The sequence below is a fragment of the Leptonychotes weddellii genome, chromosome 14 (genome assembly GCF_054177405.1).
Source record: "Leptonychotes weddellii isolate Sample4059 chromosome 14, ASM5417740v2, whole genome shotgun sequence".
Classification (NCBI taxonomy): domain Eukaryota; kingdom Metazoa; phylum Chordata; class Mammalia; order Carnivora; family Phocidae; genus Leptonychotes; species Leptonychotes weddellii.
In genome coordinates this window covers 78,513,433-78,531,620 of record NC_138382.1, presented here as the reverse complement: position 1 = coordinate 78,531,620, position 18,188 = coordinate 78,513,433, and the positions used below count along the sequence as shown (strand labels likewise).

The following is an 18,188-nucleotide window of genomic DNA, read 5'->3' as shown; positions in this document are numbered from 1 at the left end:
TGGCCCAGCCCCCAGGGCATGCTCCTCCCCGCCGCAGCCCCCCCCCCACAGGGCAGCCCGAGAGAGGACACCCCAGTGTCTGAGATGGAAGCAGCTCAGGCAAAATCCGAGGCATGCATGCCTCAGGAATGCCCGGGCACTTACAATATCAAAAATGGAAATGACCCAACTTCCAATCACAGGAGACGCTAGAAGTGAGTCAGGCTTTCTACAGCAGTCATGACGAAGAACAGCATGCTGTCCTTATAAAGCGAAGGGAGAAAGTGCAGAGGAGCTGTGCTGGGACCCCACGGCCCCCCCCTTCAGGGAGAGGACACTGGGTGGGGGCGAGGCCTCCCCGCTGCGTGGACTGCACCCTCATTTCCAGGCCAGTCACCATGTGCTTCCCTCCGTCCCTTACTCTTCGTGCTCAGACCCAGTGGAGTTTGAGTTTGGGGGTTATGGGTGATTTTTATTGTCTTCTCTATACTTTCTGTGTTTTCCAAAATGACTATAATGAAAAATGTATCCTTTTTCATTAAAAAACATACATAATTACAGAAAGAAGAGGAGAGGGGGAAGACCTCTAAGAGACAGGCACCCCTCCCCACCCGGCCTGGTGGGGGCTCCCCCCACACCTCCTGGCCCCGCCTCTCCTCTGGGCATCTGCACATGTCCCCTGGACGCCCTGGGCATCACGAGCTCACCCCCAAGTCCCGACTCTGGGCAAACCAGCAGCCTGGCCCCAACATGCCCTCAGAGCCACTGTGCGCAAACCCAGGAGGGCTGGGGAAGGACGTGGAGGGGGACACGGAGCCAGGTGGATCAGGGGCCAGCCTGGTCCTGGCCCAGCCCAGTCCACCAGCGGGGGTCCCCAACTGACTTCTGAGCCCCTGTGTCCCCAGCACCCCACAGGCACTGCCCTTCCTCTCCTGGGGTGTCAGGACAGGGCAGCACAAGGGAGGCAAGCCAGGGGTCACCGTGCACTGACCCACGGGACTGGGAGCCCAGGTCCACCCCCTCCCCGCCAGGGCCAGGCCGTGTGCCCTTCAAGGGGCGCTGTGTCCAATTCGCAGTGCACAGACCGAGGTGCTCAGTAAACGCTGACCTGCATTTTAGGAAGGGCTTGTCTTCAGCCCCCCGCCCTTGGCAGAGCTGTGCACAGTGCCTTCAATGCTGAGGCACACAGCCCTCACTCACAGCCCCGGAGCTCGGTTACACACCTGGACACAGAGGTTGTGGCCCAGCAGAGACGTGATTAATGCCAGATCCAGGGAACCACGTCTGAGCCAGAACGTTCCGTGAGAGTCATCTCTCGCCCATCCAAATGGGCAGCTGCCACAGTGCCCCCTCCTTCGAGCACTGTGACAGCCGAGGCCGGGACCGGGGCACCAAAAGGACGTGAGGGCCCTGGGGCCACGGGACATGAGGGTGGAGAGGGACTCCTGGAAGCTCTTCCAGCCCGGCCGCTCTCCCCCTTGGTGCTCACTCCCCCCACCCTGTCCCAGGGCCCATGGAAGGGGCGCATCCCCGGGGGGCCCTGGGCACACAGCATTGTGCACCGAGCCGGTCTGGGGAGGGCGCTGAGAGGGAGCTAAGCCTGCACAGCTGGGCCTGGCTGGGCGGACACAGCAGCCCAGAGTTTCCCCAGGCGCTGGGAAACCACAGTGGGGAGGAAGGGGCAGCAAGAGGGAGAGCCAGCATGAGTCGTCCGAGAAAAATGTGCGTGCCTTGAGCCTGACATACCCCAGAGATGGGCTGCCCAGAACAGCACGGTGTCTCGGCCGTTCTGGGGAGCAGTTACTCACTGGCTGTTTATACTGCTGCAGAAATCAGATCAGGAAATATTTTAATAAGGGACTAGAAAAACACCAGACTACCCCTCTTCGGAGGATTTTCGTTTTTATTTTCTTGCCGAGATATTGACCAGGTTTCAATGTTTATGGAGAAAGGCTCATTGCCTGGAGCCCAGTGCTTTCGTTGGAGCTTAAATGCAGCACGGGGAGGGCTGGAGCAGGAGAGCCGAGAGCTGGACCCAGAGGAGCCAGCCCAGGCTCTGCAGAAGTAGCCGCCCGGGGGAGGTGGTTTGGAGCGCCGCGCCCGTGATCTTGGGCTGCATGTGCGGGGTAGGGAAGCAGGAGGTGGTACCCTTACGGCGACAGGAGCGACCCCATCACCCACCTAGAAGGCCCGCAGAACAGAAGCGGTGCGAGGTACGTGCCCAGAAGAGAAGAAGTGGTCTGGAGAAGGGCAGGCAGAGCTGACAGCATGTAAGGAATTCCAAAACAGGGCTGACAGGGTTTCTGGAAGTTATTTACTGGGAACTAAAGGAGTGTGAGGTGAACAGGGCTGGAGAGGGTCATCTGGAGAGATGGCAGCTACGGGGCTGGGTGACAGCTGGGAGATCATCCAGAAGACAAAGCAGGAGGGGGTTTGGCAGGAGGAGGTGGTCTGGAGTGCTCAGAGCCATGTTCAAATCTCAGGTCTGCTCCTTGTTAGCTGAGTCGCCAGACCCATCCCCCCAGTGCCGACCTCCCGGGGTTGTTGGCTGAAGCAAGCAATGCTGAGCATACAGCCCTCGGCACACAGGACGCATTCGGGGCACCAGCCAGCTCTGTGCTCCCGGGACGGTGCTCACGCCTGCGCACCCACGCACGCACACGCCCTGCCACAAACTGGTCATCTGCTGGGGGCGCCCTCAAGAGACCTGGGATGGTCGGACTGCTGCCTGAAGCATGGTGGCACTGGCCGAGCGCAGATGGATGTCTGTGTGGGACGAGCCTGCGGAGACTCCGATCCAGCGCCCAGAGGAGGTGTTCTTCCACACCTGCATGACCGAATCCCAAATCCTCCGCCTCCTCTCTCCCCTAGCCCCTGCAGGGGTATCGCACCCCACGTCCCCGCCTCTGCCAGCCAGCACGGTCCCCTCCTCCTCCCCCAGAACAGCCCAGGTCCCTTCACGCCTGCGCACCGTCCTTCGGAACACCAGCTCAAAACACATCAGCCAACACCCTGAGTCTGTGACGGGCTGTGCATTCAAGGCCACAAGCACACGGAGCCCCTCCTCCGCCACACGCACTGCGCGAGGCCACCAAGTCCAGACACCCCGCCTGCTTTCCCCGCTCTACACCGAGCCTCCTGAAACTGTCAGCACCAACCTGTGGGGGCGGCATCCTCAGCGCCATTGTGCACGTGGAGAAACTGAGGCACAGAGGATCGAGGGCACACCAGGAGAGGGGCAGCACCAGCCACCCCAGCCCCGCCTGGATCTCCGCGTGTCGAGCAGGGACTCTGGGTGAACCACCCCCATACTTGGCCTTGAAGTTGGGGTCTTCATGGCAGTGGCCGTGAACATGGGCCTTGCTCCCCCACCGCCTGCCCCCGTGGACTTCTCCGCTTCCAGACGTGGCCCCCCACGAGACCTGCCCGGGACCACATACACACTATACGCCCTACTCCCTTGGTTTCAAATAAATTGAGATTCCCTGAACTTTTCCAAGTCAAAGCCATCTGGCTGGCGCATGCGGGATGGGTGTGCTACCCAAGCAGCAAAGTTTCTGAGGGACTGAACAATTCTCTAGGACTCATGACCCATCTGAAGAGAAAACCAATTGATCCTGGTCCTTGGCAAGCCTGCACACTCTCCCTGGCTTTTTGGATCCATCCTAGGCAATGTGCTAGTAAGATAAAGGGCGGGCTCAGCAATCAGGCCTTGGGGCATTGGCTCTCCGGGGCTTTTTAGTTCCTTTACTGAAATGTTGATAGTTTAAAGATGTGGGTCAGGTCCTTGCTCAGCTTCCCCAGCCAAGGAGAGGCCGCGGCTAGGCCGCACCAGCTTAACTCTTAGGACATCGGAGGGGCTGCTCGACCCCCCACACGGCCCTCAGAGGGAAGACTGCTTGAGGCGAGCCCACCCTTATCTTTGAAAACATTTGGCTTGCACAGACGCCCCCACTCCTCTTTCATCATGTGTCGGCTGACAGGAAGCAGGCAAGACCTACCTGGCTATAATCCTCTCCCCGTTCTTTCCTTCCCGCTGACATGGAAAAACTGACTCAGACCAGGGCAGTTCACCCCCTCCTACAAACACTCTCCCCGGGGCCCAACACCGGGCCATCCAGGAGGTATGGGGAGGACGTCGGGGGCCCAGGACCCAGTTCCTCCTGAACGCGCCAGGGCCTTGGGAGACAGATGACAGGCAGAGAGGTCATCCGCAGTGGCCACCAGGCTTCCCCAACGTCCCCCCCCCAGCCCCCTGCTGCAGGGATGAAGGTCCTGGAGAGGAAGGAGGCAGCCAAGTCCCACCTCCCCCACCATGAGGTCTGCCCTCTGAACTCTGCCTCCTCACGCTGGGGCCTGTTCCCAAGAGGCTGCACAAAATCAGATTCCCGTAACCGAGACCTATTTTAGAGGCCACGACTCTGCCACTTACTAGTGGCAGGGCTTCTGTGGGCCTCAGTCTTCTGGCCTGTAGAATGGAGGTGAGACCTTTCACCTTGGAAGGATGTCATCCCGACAAAACGGCGCACAAAAGGAAGAAAAGTCGTAGAGAATCTCACTCTTTACCTTCAGAGAAACTTCGCAAGCAAGCGCACCTCCCTCCTGCTGCGCTTACGTCCGTTCACCAGGAGAGGACTGTGGGGTGCTGAGAATCCCCCCGGCCCAAAGCCTGACTGCCCCCCAGCGGACCTGCGGCCCAAAGAAACGGGGGGCGGGCCCGAGAACCTAGAGACCAGTCAAGCCAAACAGCCTGTCCCCATGTCCCCAGCCCTCTCGGGGGAGAAGAACCCCCCACTGTGTGCCTTCCAGCCCCTGGACAACAGCATCCCAGGGCCAGGCTGCTGTTTGTAATGGGACAGGCCCAGGAAGGGGAGGTGGGAGCCTGTCCCCACGGAGGGGCCCAGGGCGCTGCAGGGAGGGTCAGGATGGGCTGATTCGGAGCTGGGGGGCCCCACTCGGTCCTGGCCTGCACTGCCCCCACCGGGCTCCTCTCCCCAGGCAGGTCCTGGTGGCATGGACACAATGGGGAGCTGTGAAGTGAGGAAAATGGGGAGTGTCTCCACTTTGAAGCAGCGTTCACTATATTTCTGGTGAGCAAGGAAGCTTTGAGAAGTTGGAAAGCCCTTAAAAAGGTGGTTTGTGGCAAGCAGGGCTCTGGAGGCTGGGTTCTGGCACTTTCCACTCCAGGTGCCGTCAGCCACCAGAGGGGCCCGGCAAACAGCGGCCATCAAACCTGCCCGAGACAGAAGGAACCCTGGGACACGCCTGAGATCCTCCAGGTTGCAAGTCCCAGGACGAATCTGCCAGGTTCGCACACCATCCCCCTGATGGTAGAGATCCAAGACCACGGGGTTCCCCTCCCAGCCACAGGACAGCAGGCAACAAAGCCTGCCCCAGGGGTCTGGGCCCCCCACTTCTCAGCAGCCTTTGACCCCAGGAAGCCTCAAGCCCTCCAGTTCTGAGTGGGTTCATCAGCAAAACCACCCCAAGGCCAGAGGGCAGACCACTGACTCCCAGTAAGACATCCAGTTCCTTCCCCAGGAGCCTGGGCCTGTCTGCTGTCAGGCCCCCCCCACCGAAATAGCTCCCCCGTATCCAGTGCAGAAGCTTGCACAGCAGGGCCCCCCAGGGAGTATTATCTGTCAAATGCACCCCGACCCCTCCTGGATTCGCCCCTCCATCACTAGCTGGGCCGTCTGCACTAACTGGTCAGCCGCCTCTCTGGTCCAGCTGAGCCCTGAACTCGCACGCAGAAGCTTTGTCCCCACTTTCCCCCTGACGACTCACTCGTGGCTCCCTGAGCTCTGCCAGGGCACAAAATAGCAACAGCGATATACGGTATTATTACGACATGCTAGTAACTACAGTGACAACCCTGAGCACAGACGTTACTGTTACTGATGTGAGTCTGTCTGCCCTGCTGCCCCGAATGCAGGAGGCAGGACACCCCACGAAGGGCTCTGTATCCGCACACAGGTCACCAACGCAAATCCCCCCAGCCACCTTTCTGCGTGCTGCCCTTGCCTGTGGTTTGGAGATACGCTGACTCGGATCAGAGAGGTCCAGTAAAGCACCAGAGGTCACACAGCCAGGGTCCACACCCTGCTCTCTTGGCCTCCGAAGCCGCTGTCCTCTTCCCTGTGTGCTGACTCATCAGTGCTTCCCACCCTCATCTTCTGAACTTCCCTTTCAAAAGTCAAAGGAGTGGTGGGCTGCAGGAGGGACGGGGTCCAGCCCTGGGCTCCACCTCCTGCTCTCGTCCTCGGGGGTCCCCGACTGAGCCCACTCAGAGCCCCACCTCACAGGAAACCGGACCTGCTCACCCACCCCCTTTGCTCCCAGTCAACCCCAGAAAACACCAGGCAACCAGGCCAGGGCCCCAGACCCAGGGAGCTCCAGTCTTCTGCAAAATGCTGGCAAAGCTGCTGTCTCGGGACCAGCCCTTGGGGCCAGGACATCCCTGAGGGGTGGGGGAAGCCTGCTCCAGATGAGGTGACTGCACATGCAGCTGGCTGGGGCCTCTGATCTCCCTGCGGTCCTCAGCCACAGCCTTCAGGCCGAGCCACGCCTGGCCGCACATCGTCCTCGGCTCTTTGGCCCCAGCAGCCTGAGTGCCCCGGGGGACACAGAGCCACGCATGAACAGCACACCCAGTGTCCTGTCTCAGGAGTGTCCCATCAGGGCCTGGAGCAGGTGGGAGCCCAGAGGCTGCCCCATGAGCCTGGCCCACATCTTTCTTGGCCTAAAGAGGACACAGAAGGGTGCTGCCTTCTCTCCTGTGGCACCTTAGCAAGTCCCAAGCGGCTCAGCGCCGAGGCCTGAATGAGTTCCCCCCTATCGACCTACATGGAGGCCCCATACTCGTCCTGCACTGGACACGCCACAGTCATGACTGTGAGAGCCAGCGCTGTGATGGTCCTTAGGCACATCCTGTGTGAGTTCCTCCAGTCCTTCCAGCAGGCTTCTGAGACAGGCACGGTCTCTATGCCCATTTCACAGATGGGGAAACTCAGACACAAAGAGTGCTCCTCAGTGTGGAGCCCAGGCACTCGGCAGAGGCAAGATGCAGGCGCCCTGCCCTCCCAGCTCCCAGGGGAGCTAGGAGCCTGGCAATGTGCGGTGCTACAGCTCTCTGGCCCAGGACACTGAACTCTGAGCTATTCTCTGGGTCCCTCAGGTGGGGAAGCTCATCCTCCCTCCCACACAGACACGGTCCAGAGAGGGAAGGACTCGCACTGAATGTGCTGGGCACAGTCTCCAGCTGATTGTGACCGGACATCAGGGGTCAGTGGCACAGTCCCCGGGTGGAGGGCAGTGGGTAGGGCTGGACGGCATGAGGTTAGCCATGGGCAGACACTGGGCGACCCCACGTGCATTGTGGGGAGTTGCTGTGCTACCTTTGAAATTTCCCCTGATCACTGCTTCTTGAAGGTGAGGCCACCCTGAAGAAAGTAGGGCAGATACGGGGATGGGAGCCCCTGCCTCCCCTTTTCCTTCCTGGCCCTTCTCCCCTCGTAGGTGCCCCCCCACCACCACCATTCATGCTGAAACCTGCAGCTTACCTGTTCAGGGGAGGGAGGATGACCCTGAGAGAGCCCCGGCCTCCCCCACACCCTCCCGCTCTGGGCCAACTCCAGCTCCTTCCCGGGGCTCGCTGCTTGCGCCCCCCATGCCGGCCCCACCACACCGGGTGCCCAGGAGGCCCCACAGGTTCCCCGCATTCAGGGAAATGTAGCCACTGTCCAAGCAGTAATTTCTGAGCTAAAGGGCCCTTACCTAAACTATGAACCTGAATAACTAATTCCCTAGAAAATAATTCCATTTGGAAATCCTGTTGCTGATCTTCCATCCTAGAAAGGGCTGGCCACTCCTGCCCTCTGGTGCGAGCATTTTCAGTCTGAGAGGCACTGGAAGACACCGTCCCTCCCTCCTCTGCATAAAACCAGCTGGGATGTGCTACTGTCTCCTCAGAAGGACAGCAGTGTCTCCTCGGGGCGCTGGTACCAGAGACCACCTCCTCTGCCTCCCTCCCCAGGAGCAAGCTGGAGCTCCCCCCAGCACTGCACGCTGTCTCCAGAGAACAAGGAACAGGGAAAAGCAAGGAAGAAACCCCGCAGGAAAGAGGTCCCAGTCACTTCTCCCCGCAGACCTGGAGGATGTGAGAGGTGAGGCTCAGGCTTCCTGCAACCAAACCGAGCTCCAGGGCTCTCACTGCACGGCCCCTGTGCAGGGCTCTGGGCTCCCGGCTCTCCCCACGCCCAGCTCCAGGAACTCACCCAGCTGACCCGGGGCCCGCTGGGTGCACAGCCGCCTGGCTGTCCTCCCCAAGAGGGCCTTGGCGTTCAGCGAGGCGCCGTGCGGCGGGAAGTGAGCAGCCCAGTATCAGATGAAGGAGACAGGCCAAGGCTCCCAGACTACCCACGGTGGGCAGGACGCGGACCTCGCTCTCCAGCACAAGGACAGAAACAAAAGCCCCACGCTGCCAAGGCCCCCTCGCCTGGCTTGGAGAATGGCAACCCACACCAGCATCTGTGATGGTCCCACACCAGCATGGCTGGAAGGTGCCTCCCCTCTGATTGGCCAGCACCCCATGGGGGCTGGAAGGTGCCTCCCTTCTGATTGGCCAGAGCTCCATGGGGCGTAGGTGCCTCCCCTCTGATTGGCCAGAGCTCCATGGGGCTGGTAGGTGCCTCCCCTCTGATTGGCCAGAGCTCCATGGGGCTGGTAGGTACCTCCCCTCTGATTGGCCATTGGCACACCCTACCTGCTGGTGATTGTTCCACTCACTACCTCCCACTTTGTGCTTCACTGGACACAATCACCGGGGCGGGAGTCTGATTCCCCCACTGCCCCAGAAGCTCCCATGCGGCCGGGACCCTCACCTGTTGCTCCCCCGTGCACTTGCCGCCCGGTGCCCGGCACAGATCTGAGTCGCGCTGGAGGTCCCCCAACACTTCGGGCCTAGGCGCCGCCACCCCACACGTCTCCAGGCAGGGGCCAGCCTCTGTGCGGGTCCCTCTGACCCCTCTACCAAAGGAGCGGCCACCGGAGCTGCCCGCTGCCCCTCTCCGTCACCCGCGGCAGAATGGAAGACGATTGCTTCCCACGTTCCAGTTACATTAAAGCGCTCACTCTCTGTCATGGTGAGATCGCTATTTTTCCAATTCAGGCTCAGAGTTTTAACGTGTAAATCCCTGTGCTGCATGCACACATTCTGATGGCATTTTGGGGCATTCAGTAAAATAATAAAGAAGTCATCAGGATCCCTATTGCCAAGGTGCGGGTAGGGAAGCCCAAGCCAGACAGGGCCGTCCTCCAGCCCAAAAACAGGGGCTGCAAACAGAAAACAAAGGGACCCTCCAGCTCACACACAGAGACATTGCAGCGCCCCCTGGAGCTCTGTAGGATAAAATTTTGGAGAATCTGGGTCAGACTGTGGTTCCATTTCTTGAGCCTGAGTCACCAAAGAATGGCGATGACATTTACTTCTAATGTGGGGTTACTACTAGGTTGGGGATCTGCCAGAAAACGACTGGGTGAGTCAAAGCTGATGGGCTGGTGCCTCAGATGGTGTGACCCCCGTGACCCACACCACCCAGCCACACACACCCACTCACAGCCAACCCTGCATTCGTTCGTCCCATAAATGGCTCTCCAGCCACCTGGGCTGGCATGGGTGCCAACACAGCATCTGAGCGGGCAAAGCCCCCACCAGTGCACCTCCAGCACCAACACGTCCAGCGCACCAGCCATCACTCCCGGTCACGTCCCGGAGGCAGAACACCAGAGTCCTTGAGGTGGGATGCGGGCAGGTCCGTTCCCATCTCTGACTCCAGTTGCTCCTTGTAAAGTGGGGGTGGCCCGAGGAGGAAAGGGAGCAACCTCCACGCCCAGCCTCAACACCACAGGAGTCCCGGCAAGTGGTCTAATAAACCAACCAGGGGACATTTTCTGGGTCACCACTTCTGTTTCTCCCACGAGGCAGGCGCTAGTGTGACCATCCACGGGAGAGAGAGGGAGCCGCTCATGCAGCCCACCAGCGAGCAGGGTCGGGAACTCAGCTCCGGACCCCATACCTGCTGCCTCGGGGTCTGGGAAGGAGAAGAGGTGGTACCTGGGCTCACTCTGAGCTCTGCACACATTATTCACTGAACCCCCACAAAGAACCCTGCAGGACTTAGGATCATCATCCCCTCCTTAAAAATAGGGAAACTGAAGCCCAGTGGTGCTAAATGCGCAGTTGGTAGGAGTGGAGCGGTAGGTTTGGCCGCCCTGAGCATCACCCACACGGGATTCCCCATGCCGTACCCCCAGCAGGGGTAGGTCTGCCTTCGAGAAGGGCCAAAGCCAGCTCCACCTTCAGGATCTCAGGATCCCCGTGAGCCAAGACAGGCCAGAGATCTTAGAAGGGGCATTTGGCAGAGTGTGGACACCAGAGTAGCTTCTAAGGGGGAACCCAAATAAGGGGGAACAGAGAAAGTACAGTATCACATCTCCGCCCTCCTGTGAGTAGAAACATTTCGTCAAAGGATCAGTCGAGCAGGACCCTGATAGCCCTGCTGAAGGACCCCCACCCCGTGGTTTCCCAGCGGGCTCCATGCATGGCCACAGTTCATCTCCATGCCTCCCATCCAGCCGGGGCTGGGGGCGGGGGGTGGCGCTCATGGTAAGGAGAACAATGTCACCTTGCCCCGGGCCCCTCAAACACAGAAGGGCCTCGGGAAACCACAGGCACACGTACACCCACCTACACACACAGACAAATCTGCACATCACATGCATGCCCTTGCACCAACAGGTATGCTCAGAAACACAAGCGTGTGCCCGCCCCTCCAAGGGGCTTGTTAAGTGTGTTCACGTATGTTGTCTCATGATCCATGCAAACGGTCCAGGAGGTGATGAAGAGCACACGAGGGGCCCACACTGACCCAGCCTGTGGGTGACAGAGCCCTCCGGGGACGGTGCCTCCTAAGACAGCCACACCTCCCACTCCTGGGCTGCTTCTGGGATGGCCCGGCGGCGGGGGGCACGGGTAACACCATGCTCTGTTCCTTTTGCAAAAATACCAGCCTGAAAAGCAGCCATGGCATGTCCTCCCTTACTCAGGGGCTCACTCTACATCAGGCATCCCACACAACCACCCCTCAAAGCAACTCTCCCCATTTTCCAGACAGGGAAGATGAGGCAGGATGACTGGCCCAGACCAGCCACCCGAGTGGGTCTCAGAAGCACTGACCCCGCAACTGTCCACGCTGCCCTGGGGTTCAGCCACCAGATATCCCTTCCCACTCCTAACTGCCTGTCCCCCAGCACAGGAACCCAAAGTCGTGGCCAGAAGACCCCCACCCCCAGCCAAGGCTGTCAGTTTGTCTGCAGAACTCATCCAACGGCTCTGGTGCACCAGCCTCGCGTGCAGGGGCAGAGAGGGTTAAAGAAGCCCCCAGGTCTCCATTCATCCCCCCCCCCCCCCGCAGAGACCCCCTCTGTCTCACTGCAGCCACTTCTGCTGGCACAGCCCTCCCAGGACAAGCGGAGCTGGGGGCGCCCTGCCAACCGAGTTAATGAGGGGCTTTCCAGCCAAGGGAAGCAGCCCCAGAGAACACCGAACACCAGAGCAGAGTTTGGAATGTCCTGCCAAGAAGGAAGGGCGGACAAGGGTAAAGCCAGAGGTGGAGGAGGGCACCTGCTAAGGAAGGGGAAGAAGAGGCAGAAAAGACCAAGTTTAGCATCACCTCCTCCAGGAAGCTTCCCCAGATCTCCCCAATGGGGCCAGCCCTCCCAGACCACGTAAAGTGGCACGTGACACTTGGCACAAAAATGAAGAGTGAAACAAACCCGTCCCCCCCCCCCCAGAAGACTTAGAGTTCCTGCAGTGAGGAGCCCCGCCCCCTTCACCTCTGTCCTCCCATAACCCTCCAGGTCAGCCTGGGCAGAAAGCAAATGCCTCCAGGGTCCAGCCAGGTCTTGAGGATGAGTGAAGAGCCAGCTAAAGAGAAAGACCAGGAGAGTGGAGACTGCAGTCAATCTGGTCCCTCTCAAAGGCATTCCAGTGAAAAAGGAAGGAGGGGGGAGGAAGGAGAGGAAGGGAAGGGGGAGTAGGGGGAGAGAGAGAGGGGGAGGGAGTGAGGGAGGGAGGGAGGGAGGAAGGAAGGAAAGAGGGAAGGAAAGAAGGGAGGAAGGAAACGGGGTGGAGGCAGGAAAGAAGGAAGGAAGGGGTGGCAGGAGGAAGAGGAGAGGGAGGGAGGAAGGGGAGGAAGGGGGAGGGAGGAAGGAGAGTGGGAGAGAAGGAGGTAGGACGGTAGGAAAGAAGGAAGAAGGGAGGGAGGGAGGAAGGAATGAAGGGGTGGAGGGAAGGAGGAAGGGTGAGGGAGGGAGGAGGGAGAGAGGAAGGAAAGAGGAAGGAAGGAAGGAGTGGAGGCGGGGGAGCAAAAGCAACAGGGCCCTCACCCTGGGGCCACAGGGGGCAGGACCCTCCCCTGCACTGCTGCTTGGGGCACCAGGTCCCTCCCACGGAGAGCTGATAAATGGAGGTGAAGAGGTATCCCCCCCACTGACCCCCCCAAGTCTGAGGCACTGAGGCGTGGCCATGCCAGAAGCAGAGGTCAGACAGACCCCAAATCTGGGGTTCCTCAGATGTGTCCAGGCAGGTCCAGCACATCCATTACCATGATTACCAGGTGCCAGGGTCTCCCGGGGGAAGGACCCTGCCTTGCTCCTTAAATGCAACCCCAGGGCTCCAGTGTGGGCTCGACCCCAGTGCCTCAGGGGTGGAGGTGACTCATCCCTGACCTCAGGGGCTCAGCTCTAGTCTGGCCTCTGCTGTCCTGTTATTAAGTGGGGGGCGGGCGTCAGTGGGCATCTGCTCCCCGCCTCCCCTGGGCTCCACCCAACAGTGTCTGCGATCCAGGGAGGAGGCGGGGCCAGACGGCCAGAAGGCAGGGGCGGGGCAGGCGGGCATCAGCTGTGCGGGGCTAAGGGCGAGGCCTCGGCGCCTGTCCAGAAATATCTGCAGGGTGGGGTAATGGGGCAGGCTCTGGCCAGCACCCCAGAAACAGTCCCGGAGCGGCATCCCAGGAGAAGGCACTCTGTGCTCCGGCCCCGGGGAAGGCACTCCTGCCCGGGGCCACTGCCGGCTGGTCACAGCCGCTGGGCAGTGACCACAGCTCCAGCCCCTCCAGCCACTGAAATCTGGACCAGATGAGGGAGAGGGCTCCGCGGAGCCAAGCTGGCTCCTGAGCTCCTCCCACTGACTGTTCTCTTCTGGGGAGGAGGGGAAGGGGGAAGGATGGAAAAGGGTGTCTTTCCAGCCAACTTGATTGAGTCAGAGGAAATTTAACCATTTCATATCTGTCAGGCCCCAGAAAACTTGGACAACTCTTCCCACAAAATTATTGCAAGAAGCAGTCACGTGAGCGGAGTCACCCAATGCCAGGCCGAGGAGATGACCTCAATTTCCAAATATTGGGGTCATGTTTCATTTCACATACTCTCCTCCGCCCCTTACAACGTTAACCGGCCCCAAATGCAATCTTACTTTTCATTCCTTCACACACTTGGCCAAGGAGAAGGTAGGAAAAAAGAGCCATGTTCAGAGAAAACTCGGAAAACATCTGGCAAGTCCCAAAATGGAGAGAAGAACAGGCTCCCACCTCCCGCATCTGGGGTGCCCAGCCGCCCCCTCTGGCCCCGTGCGGCCCTGCCCTGGACTTCAAAACCGGCCTCACCCCGGGAGGTGGGGACACGTCTGGGAACCCGCTCAGAAAAGTGACTTCTTCACATGCTTTCTAACTGTCTTTCTGACAAAAGCCAAATGTGCAATTCCTCAGCCCTTCTGCCACGCGTCTGCTTCCAAGGGGCTGCCCTCGCCCTTGCCCTCGCCCTCCAGGAAGAGAGGCTCGGAGAGGGGGCAGGGACCACAGAGGCAGAGCCCAACACAAAACTGCCAAAGGCATGCTCCCCAGGCAGCACCTAGCCCCAGCTTTTTGGGGTGGAGACTCCCCTGAAGGGTTCCCTCCCATGTTCCTGGGGAAAGCCCATCTGAGGAGCAGGACAGAGCTAAGGCCACCATGGGGCCCCCTGACCACATCCCCCAACGGACTCCAGACCACTTTCCTGGAGACCACGACTGTCCTCCACCTTCAACTGACCCCCAGGGACAAACGCAGAGTCAGTTAGCCCAGGATCTTGGGAATAATGCTGGCAGCCCGGGGATAAGACACCAGGTCCCCAGAGCTAGGCGAGGCACCCTTTGTCTCCCCCAGCCCCATGTTGGCTGGACACCCTGACTCCTGCTCATCCCCTTTGGCCCACCACACACCCATCATGCCAGGAAAAAGGGAGAGAGTATCTTAATTGGCAAGCGGAACATGGAAAGTGATTCTTCCCACATGGCTTCAAATTACAAAGTGGAGGACAGAAGGGGGCGGGCAGTGGAGCCCTTGGGCCAGCTGGGCCAGCTGAGCCCACCGCCCCACCCCTGTGCCCCTCACTTTCCCTGACCTCGCACCAGCAGCTCTGAGCCTTGTCTTCCTGCCTGTTAATGGGGACTCAGGGGGTTTTCTGGGGCCTCTGATGTCTGAGGCGATGTGAAGACCCATCCCACAGGTAACCACCAAGGTGATGCTTAGATCCACTGTCCCATCAGGAGGCTTAGCTGGAGGGAGCAGGGAGCTGTAAGACTCCCCATGAGAGAGGGCTCCTTCCAAGTGAGACCTCTGGCAGGAGGAGTGCCCCATGTGGGCACCATCTGAGCCACTCAGCCTGACCTCCACCACCATCTCCCGGCTCTGCTCCGCGAACCCCATCTCTGGGAGGCAAACCAAAAAAAAAAAAAAAAAAACATGCCTCCCAGGGGGTCAGGAGGTTTGGGGGTGGGATTAGGAGCAGGGCTGGTCTACCTGCCTCCCGGGCTCCCCAGGATCAGGGAGCACTTAGTGGCCAGGAATTGCAGGACTCCTAGGAAAGCAGAGACCCAGCCTGGAGTGGGCCTGGGGGGCGGGGGAGAACAGGGCTTGGGGGCTCAAGCTTCTGGGATTCCCCCCCACCGGTGGCCAGTGTCCTCTCACCCCAGGAGCCCGGCCGGAATTGACGGGCTGTGACTCTAGGGGGCGACCCTTCCCAGTTTTCAGGAGAGGAAGTTCTGCGGCCGGGCGCGAGTGATGTGGGAGAAGCTAAGTTTCGGGACAAAGTTTGCCGGCCTCGTGGACAGCCCCTCTGGCTGTTCCAACGCGAGGTCCTTCCTTGGCGCGCGCGACAGCCCCACCCGGCCGGCCCTTTGGCGCGCTGGGTACCGTGCTGGCGCGTCTCCCTCCCCGGCGCCCAAGGCTGGCAGTCGGAGAGGCGGCCCGCGCCGTCCCCGAGCCCGGGGACCGCGCCAGGGAGGCCAGCGGGGACCGGGGATGACAGCCACCCCCGCGCCCGAGCGCCTTACCTGCGCGGCTCAGAGGCGGCGCCCACAGCAGCAGCAGCAGCAGCAGCGGCGGGGACAGCAGCGGGGCGCCCGGGCGCGGCGCGCTGCGCGCTTTCCAGCGGGTGTGGACGTCCATGCCGGCGGGGCGCGGGTCGGGGCGCGCGGGGACGCACGGGGGCGCGGGCCACGGCCCGGGAGGGAGCGGACTCGGCGGGGACCGCGCGCTTTAGGAAGTCATGGGGAGCTGGCGCCGGCGTTCTCTTTGTGGCGGTGGCTCTGGGGCAGGGGGCCGGCTGGCGCGCTCGTCCACGGGCGGGGGGTCAACCTTGGCCCGCGGGGCGGCCGGGACCCCACTCGGCTTCGCAGCCCTCGCCTCCTCGCCTCCTCCGACTCCTTCTCGCCGCCTCCTCGCCGCCGCCGCCCCGCGACCCGCTCCCCGTGGGCGCTCCGCTCGAGTGAGGTCCTGCGCCAGCCGCGGGGACGGGGAGTGCCGACCTCGCCTTGGGCGCCCAGCGCTTTTCCCCCCTTTTCCTCCCTCCCTCTCTCCTGGAAGGCACCCGCCGAGGCTGTCGATCCCCCGCGCCCGCAGCAAATCAGAGCGCGGCGCCGCGCTCGGCCGGGCCGGCCCCCGCCTCCCACTGGGCGCCGCGGGCGAGGGGGTGGGGCCAGCGGGCGAGTCGCGGCGAGGAAGGGGCTGGCCCGGGGCCGGCGCGGGCGCGGGCGCGGGGCGGGGGCGGCGCCCGTCTCCCGGCGAGTGCGCGCGGACGCGCCCCGCGGCTCTCCCCCACCCCCGGGCCCCGACTCTTCCCGCCCGGGTGCCCGCACCTGGCCCACCCCCAGGAGCCACACTGGAGGGACCCCGAGTTTGATCACTTTGGGTTAAAAAAAAGACCCAAAAAACAAGAAGTTGCAGCGCAGCCCAACTTTTTCTTTTACGTGGAGGAGTTCCGAGCTCCTCTTCTGGGTGGAGACTGAACTTCCAATCCAGCCAGATCGGGGCGCCCAAGACTGTGGCCATCTCGTCCACCCGCCCAGAGGACCCGCCCTCCACCTTCCCCCTCACTGCAGATTGGGCATGGGAGCCCAAGTTAGGGTCTGACTTCCCAAGGGTCCCAGAAGGAGCCTGAAGGTTGCACATCTGGGATCTTAATCAGGGGAAGTTGGCCAGCAACCCCACTCCCCTCCTCACTCCCGCCGAGTCCCTGGTGACCCCTCTACCGCCAAAGGAAACCAAAGAAGATGCCCCTTGGGGAGGTGACAGCGGGCAAAGGAGTGAGGAGTCAGGACCTGCTGCCCTGGGGACCGCTGCTGGGTGCCTGCCCTCACATCTTTAGGTCTTGGGGAGGTGCCCCTGGAGCAGCGAGCTGCCCCTTCTATCAGGGCCCCCAGGCCCAGAAAGCCTCCCTTCTGGGAGAGTTGCAGAGCTGGTTCTTAAAAAGAGAAAGGGTGAAGGTGGATCAAAGGACTTGTCTGCCCCCCTGAGCCGCCCATCCCCACCCCCTTGAGCAAACAGTCTTCCTGCTTAGGTGCTGGGAAAGGGCTGGGGCCCAGGCTCCCTGTCTCCAGTTACATCTCCAGACTGATGGGACACTCCCCAAATGCCTTTAGTCCCCATGGTTCCAGAAACGGGGGGAAAGTTAACTTTGCTGGGACGGCCACATGCTGCTTCTTGAGGCAGGTAGCAGGTGGCTGTTGCCAACTTACCAGCTTGACTCCCCGTCTGCCTCATGTGCCCTTCCACGTGCTGATGGAGCACGGAGAGGGCCGCACAGACAGATGTCGAGAGGTGTGAGACACACTAAGTAAAGCAAAATGTCCTTTCTGGTTTTTATAGTTCTTTGTTATTGTTTTGGTTTTTCTTTTCTTTTCTTTTTTTTTTTGCAACCTGTATAAATCATACATATGATCAGTGGAAGTGTGTGTGTGTGAGTTGTGTGCATGCATTTATGTATGAGGGAGGGGTGTGTGTGTGTGTGTTGGTTAAGCTAGAGCTGGTCCTTTACTTTTATGCACCTTAATGAGACCTTCCACCTGATACTCCTGAGCCCCTAGCCCCTAGCCCCCAGGCCTGTCTGGACCCTAGAGTGCCCCCCAGCAGTGGGAAGGCCAGCCTCCCTCCTTGACTTGGGGTGCTTACATAGGTCAGTGGCCTGGCTACCAGGAAATAGTACAGATTTGGGGGGGATGCCAAGGAGTGCCCCAAGGACACGGGGCACTCCTTCTCAGACACTCAGATGGTCCATCAGGCGCCCACCCAGCCTTCCTCTCTGCAATGACAAGAAGGCTTGCACCTCATAGCCGTGAGCAGGCAGGACAGATGTATTTTATCCTATCCCTGGAGAGCAAGGAGTGTGATGTCTTGGCCAAGCTGACAACGGTGGGTTTCCTCTCCAACCAAGCCTGGAACTAAGTTAGGAGGCAAGTTTCCATCCCACCAGGAAACTCAGAGAAGAGGCCCCAAACTGAGCAGCCTGACCCACCAGCCCAGGACTGTAGGAGAACCTGACCATCTGGACCACAATTTGAACGTCAGGGGGCACAGTGAGAAGGTCAGCTGCCCTATAGGGGACCCAAAAGGGTCAGGGACTTACCCAAAGTACCAATTCATCTGTGCTGGAGCCAGATTTCACACCCAGATTTCCCTTCGGGCCTGAAACACGCTTATCACCTTGCCCAGATTCACACAACAGTGACAGGTGGTAGTTGACCCCAAGCCCAGCATCCCCCCCACCCAACACCCCAGCCCTCCCACAATGGATTAAAACAGAGGGCCAGTGAAAACTGTTTATTTTGCTCTTGG

At 60.5% G+C, this 18,188-nt stretch overlaps 1 protein-coding gene across 1 annotated transcript in view; it reads right to left on the bottom strand.

Moving 5' to 3' along the window:
* The window catches only part of COL5A1 (collagen type V alpha 1 chain), a 150,733-nt gene extending 135,209 nt beyond the window's left edge, over positions 1 to 15,524 (bottom strand). Inside the window, exons 1-2 of the mRNA XM_081802663.1 lie at positions 15,410 to 15,524; positions 9,443 to 9,497 (exon numbers count right to left, since the gene is read on the bottom strand). Coding sequence (XP_081658789.1) covers positions 9,443 to 9,497; positions 15,410 to 15,524 — 170 coding nt within the window. The remainder of the gene's footprint in view (positions 1 to 9,442; positions 9,498 to 15,409) is intronic.
* Positions 15,525 to 18,188: the final 2,664 nt, after the last annotated feature.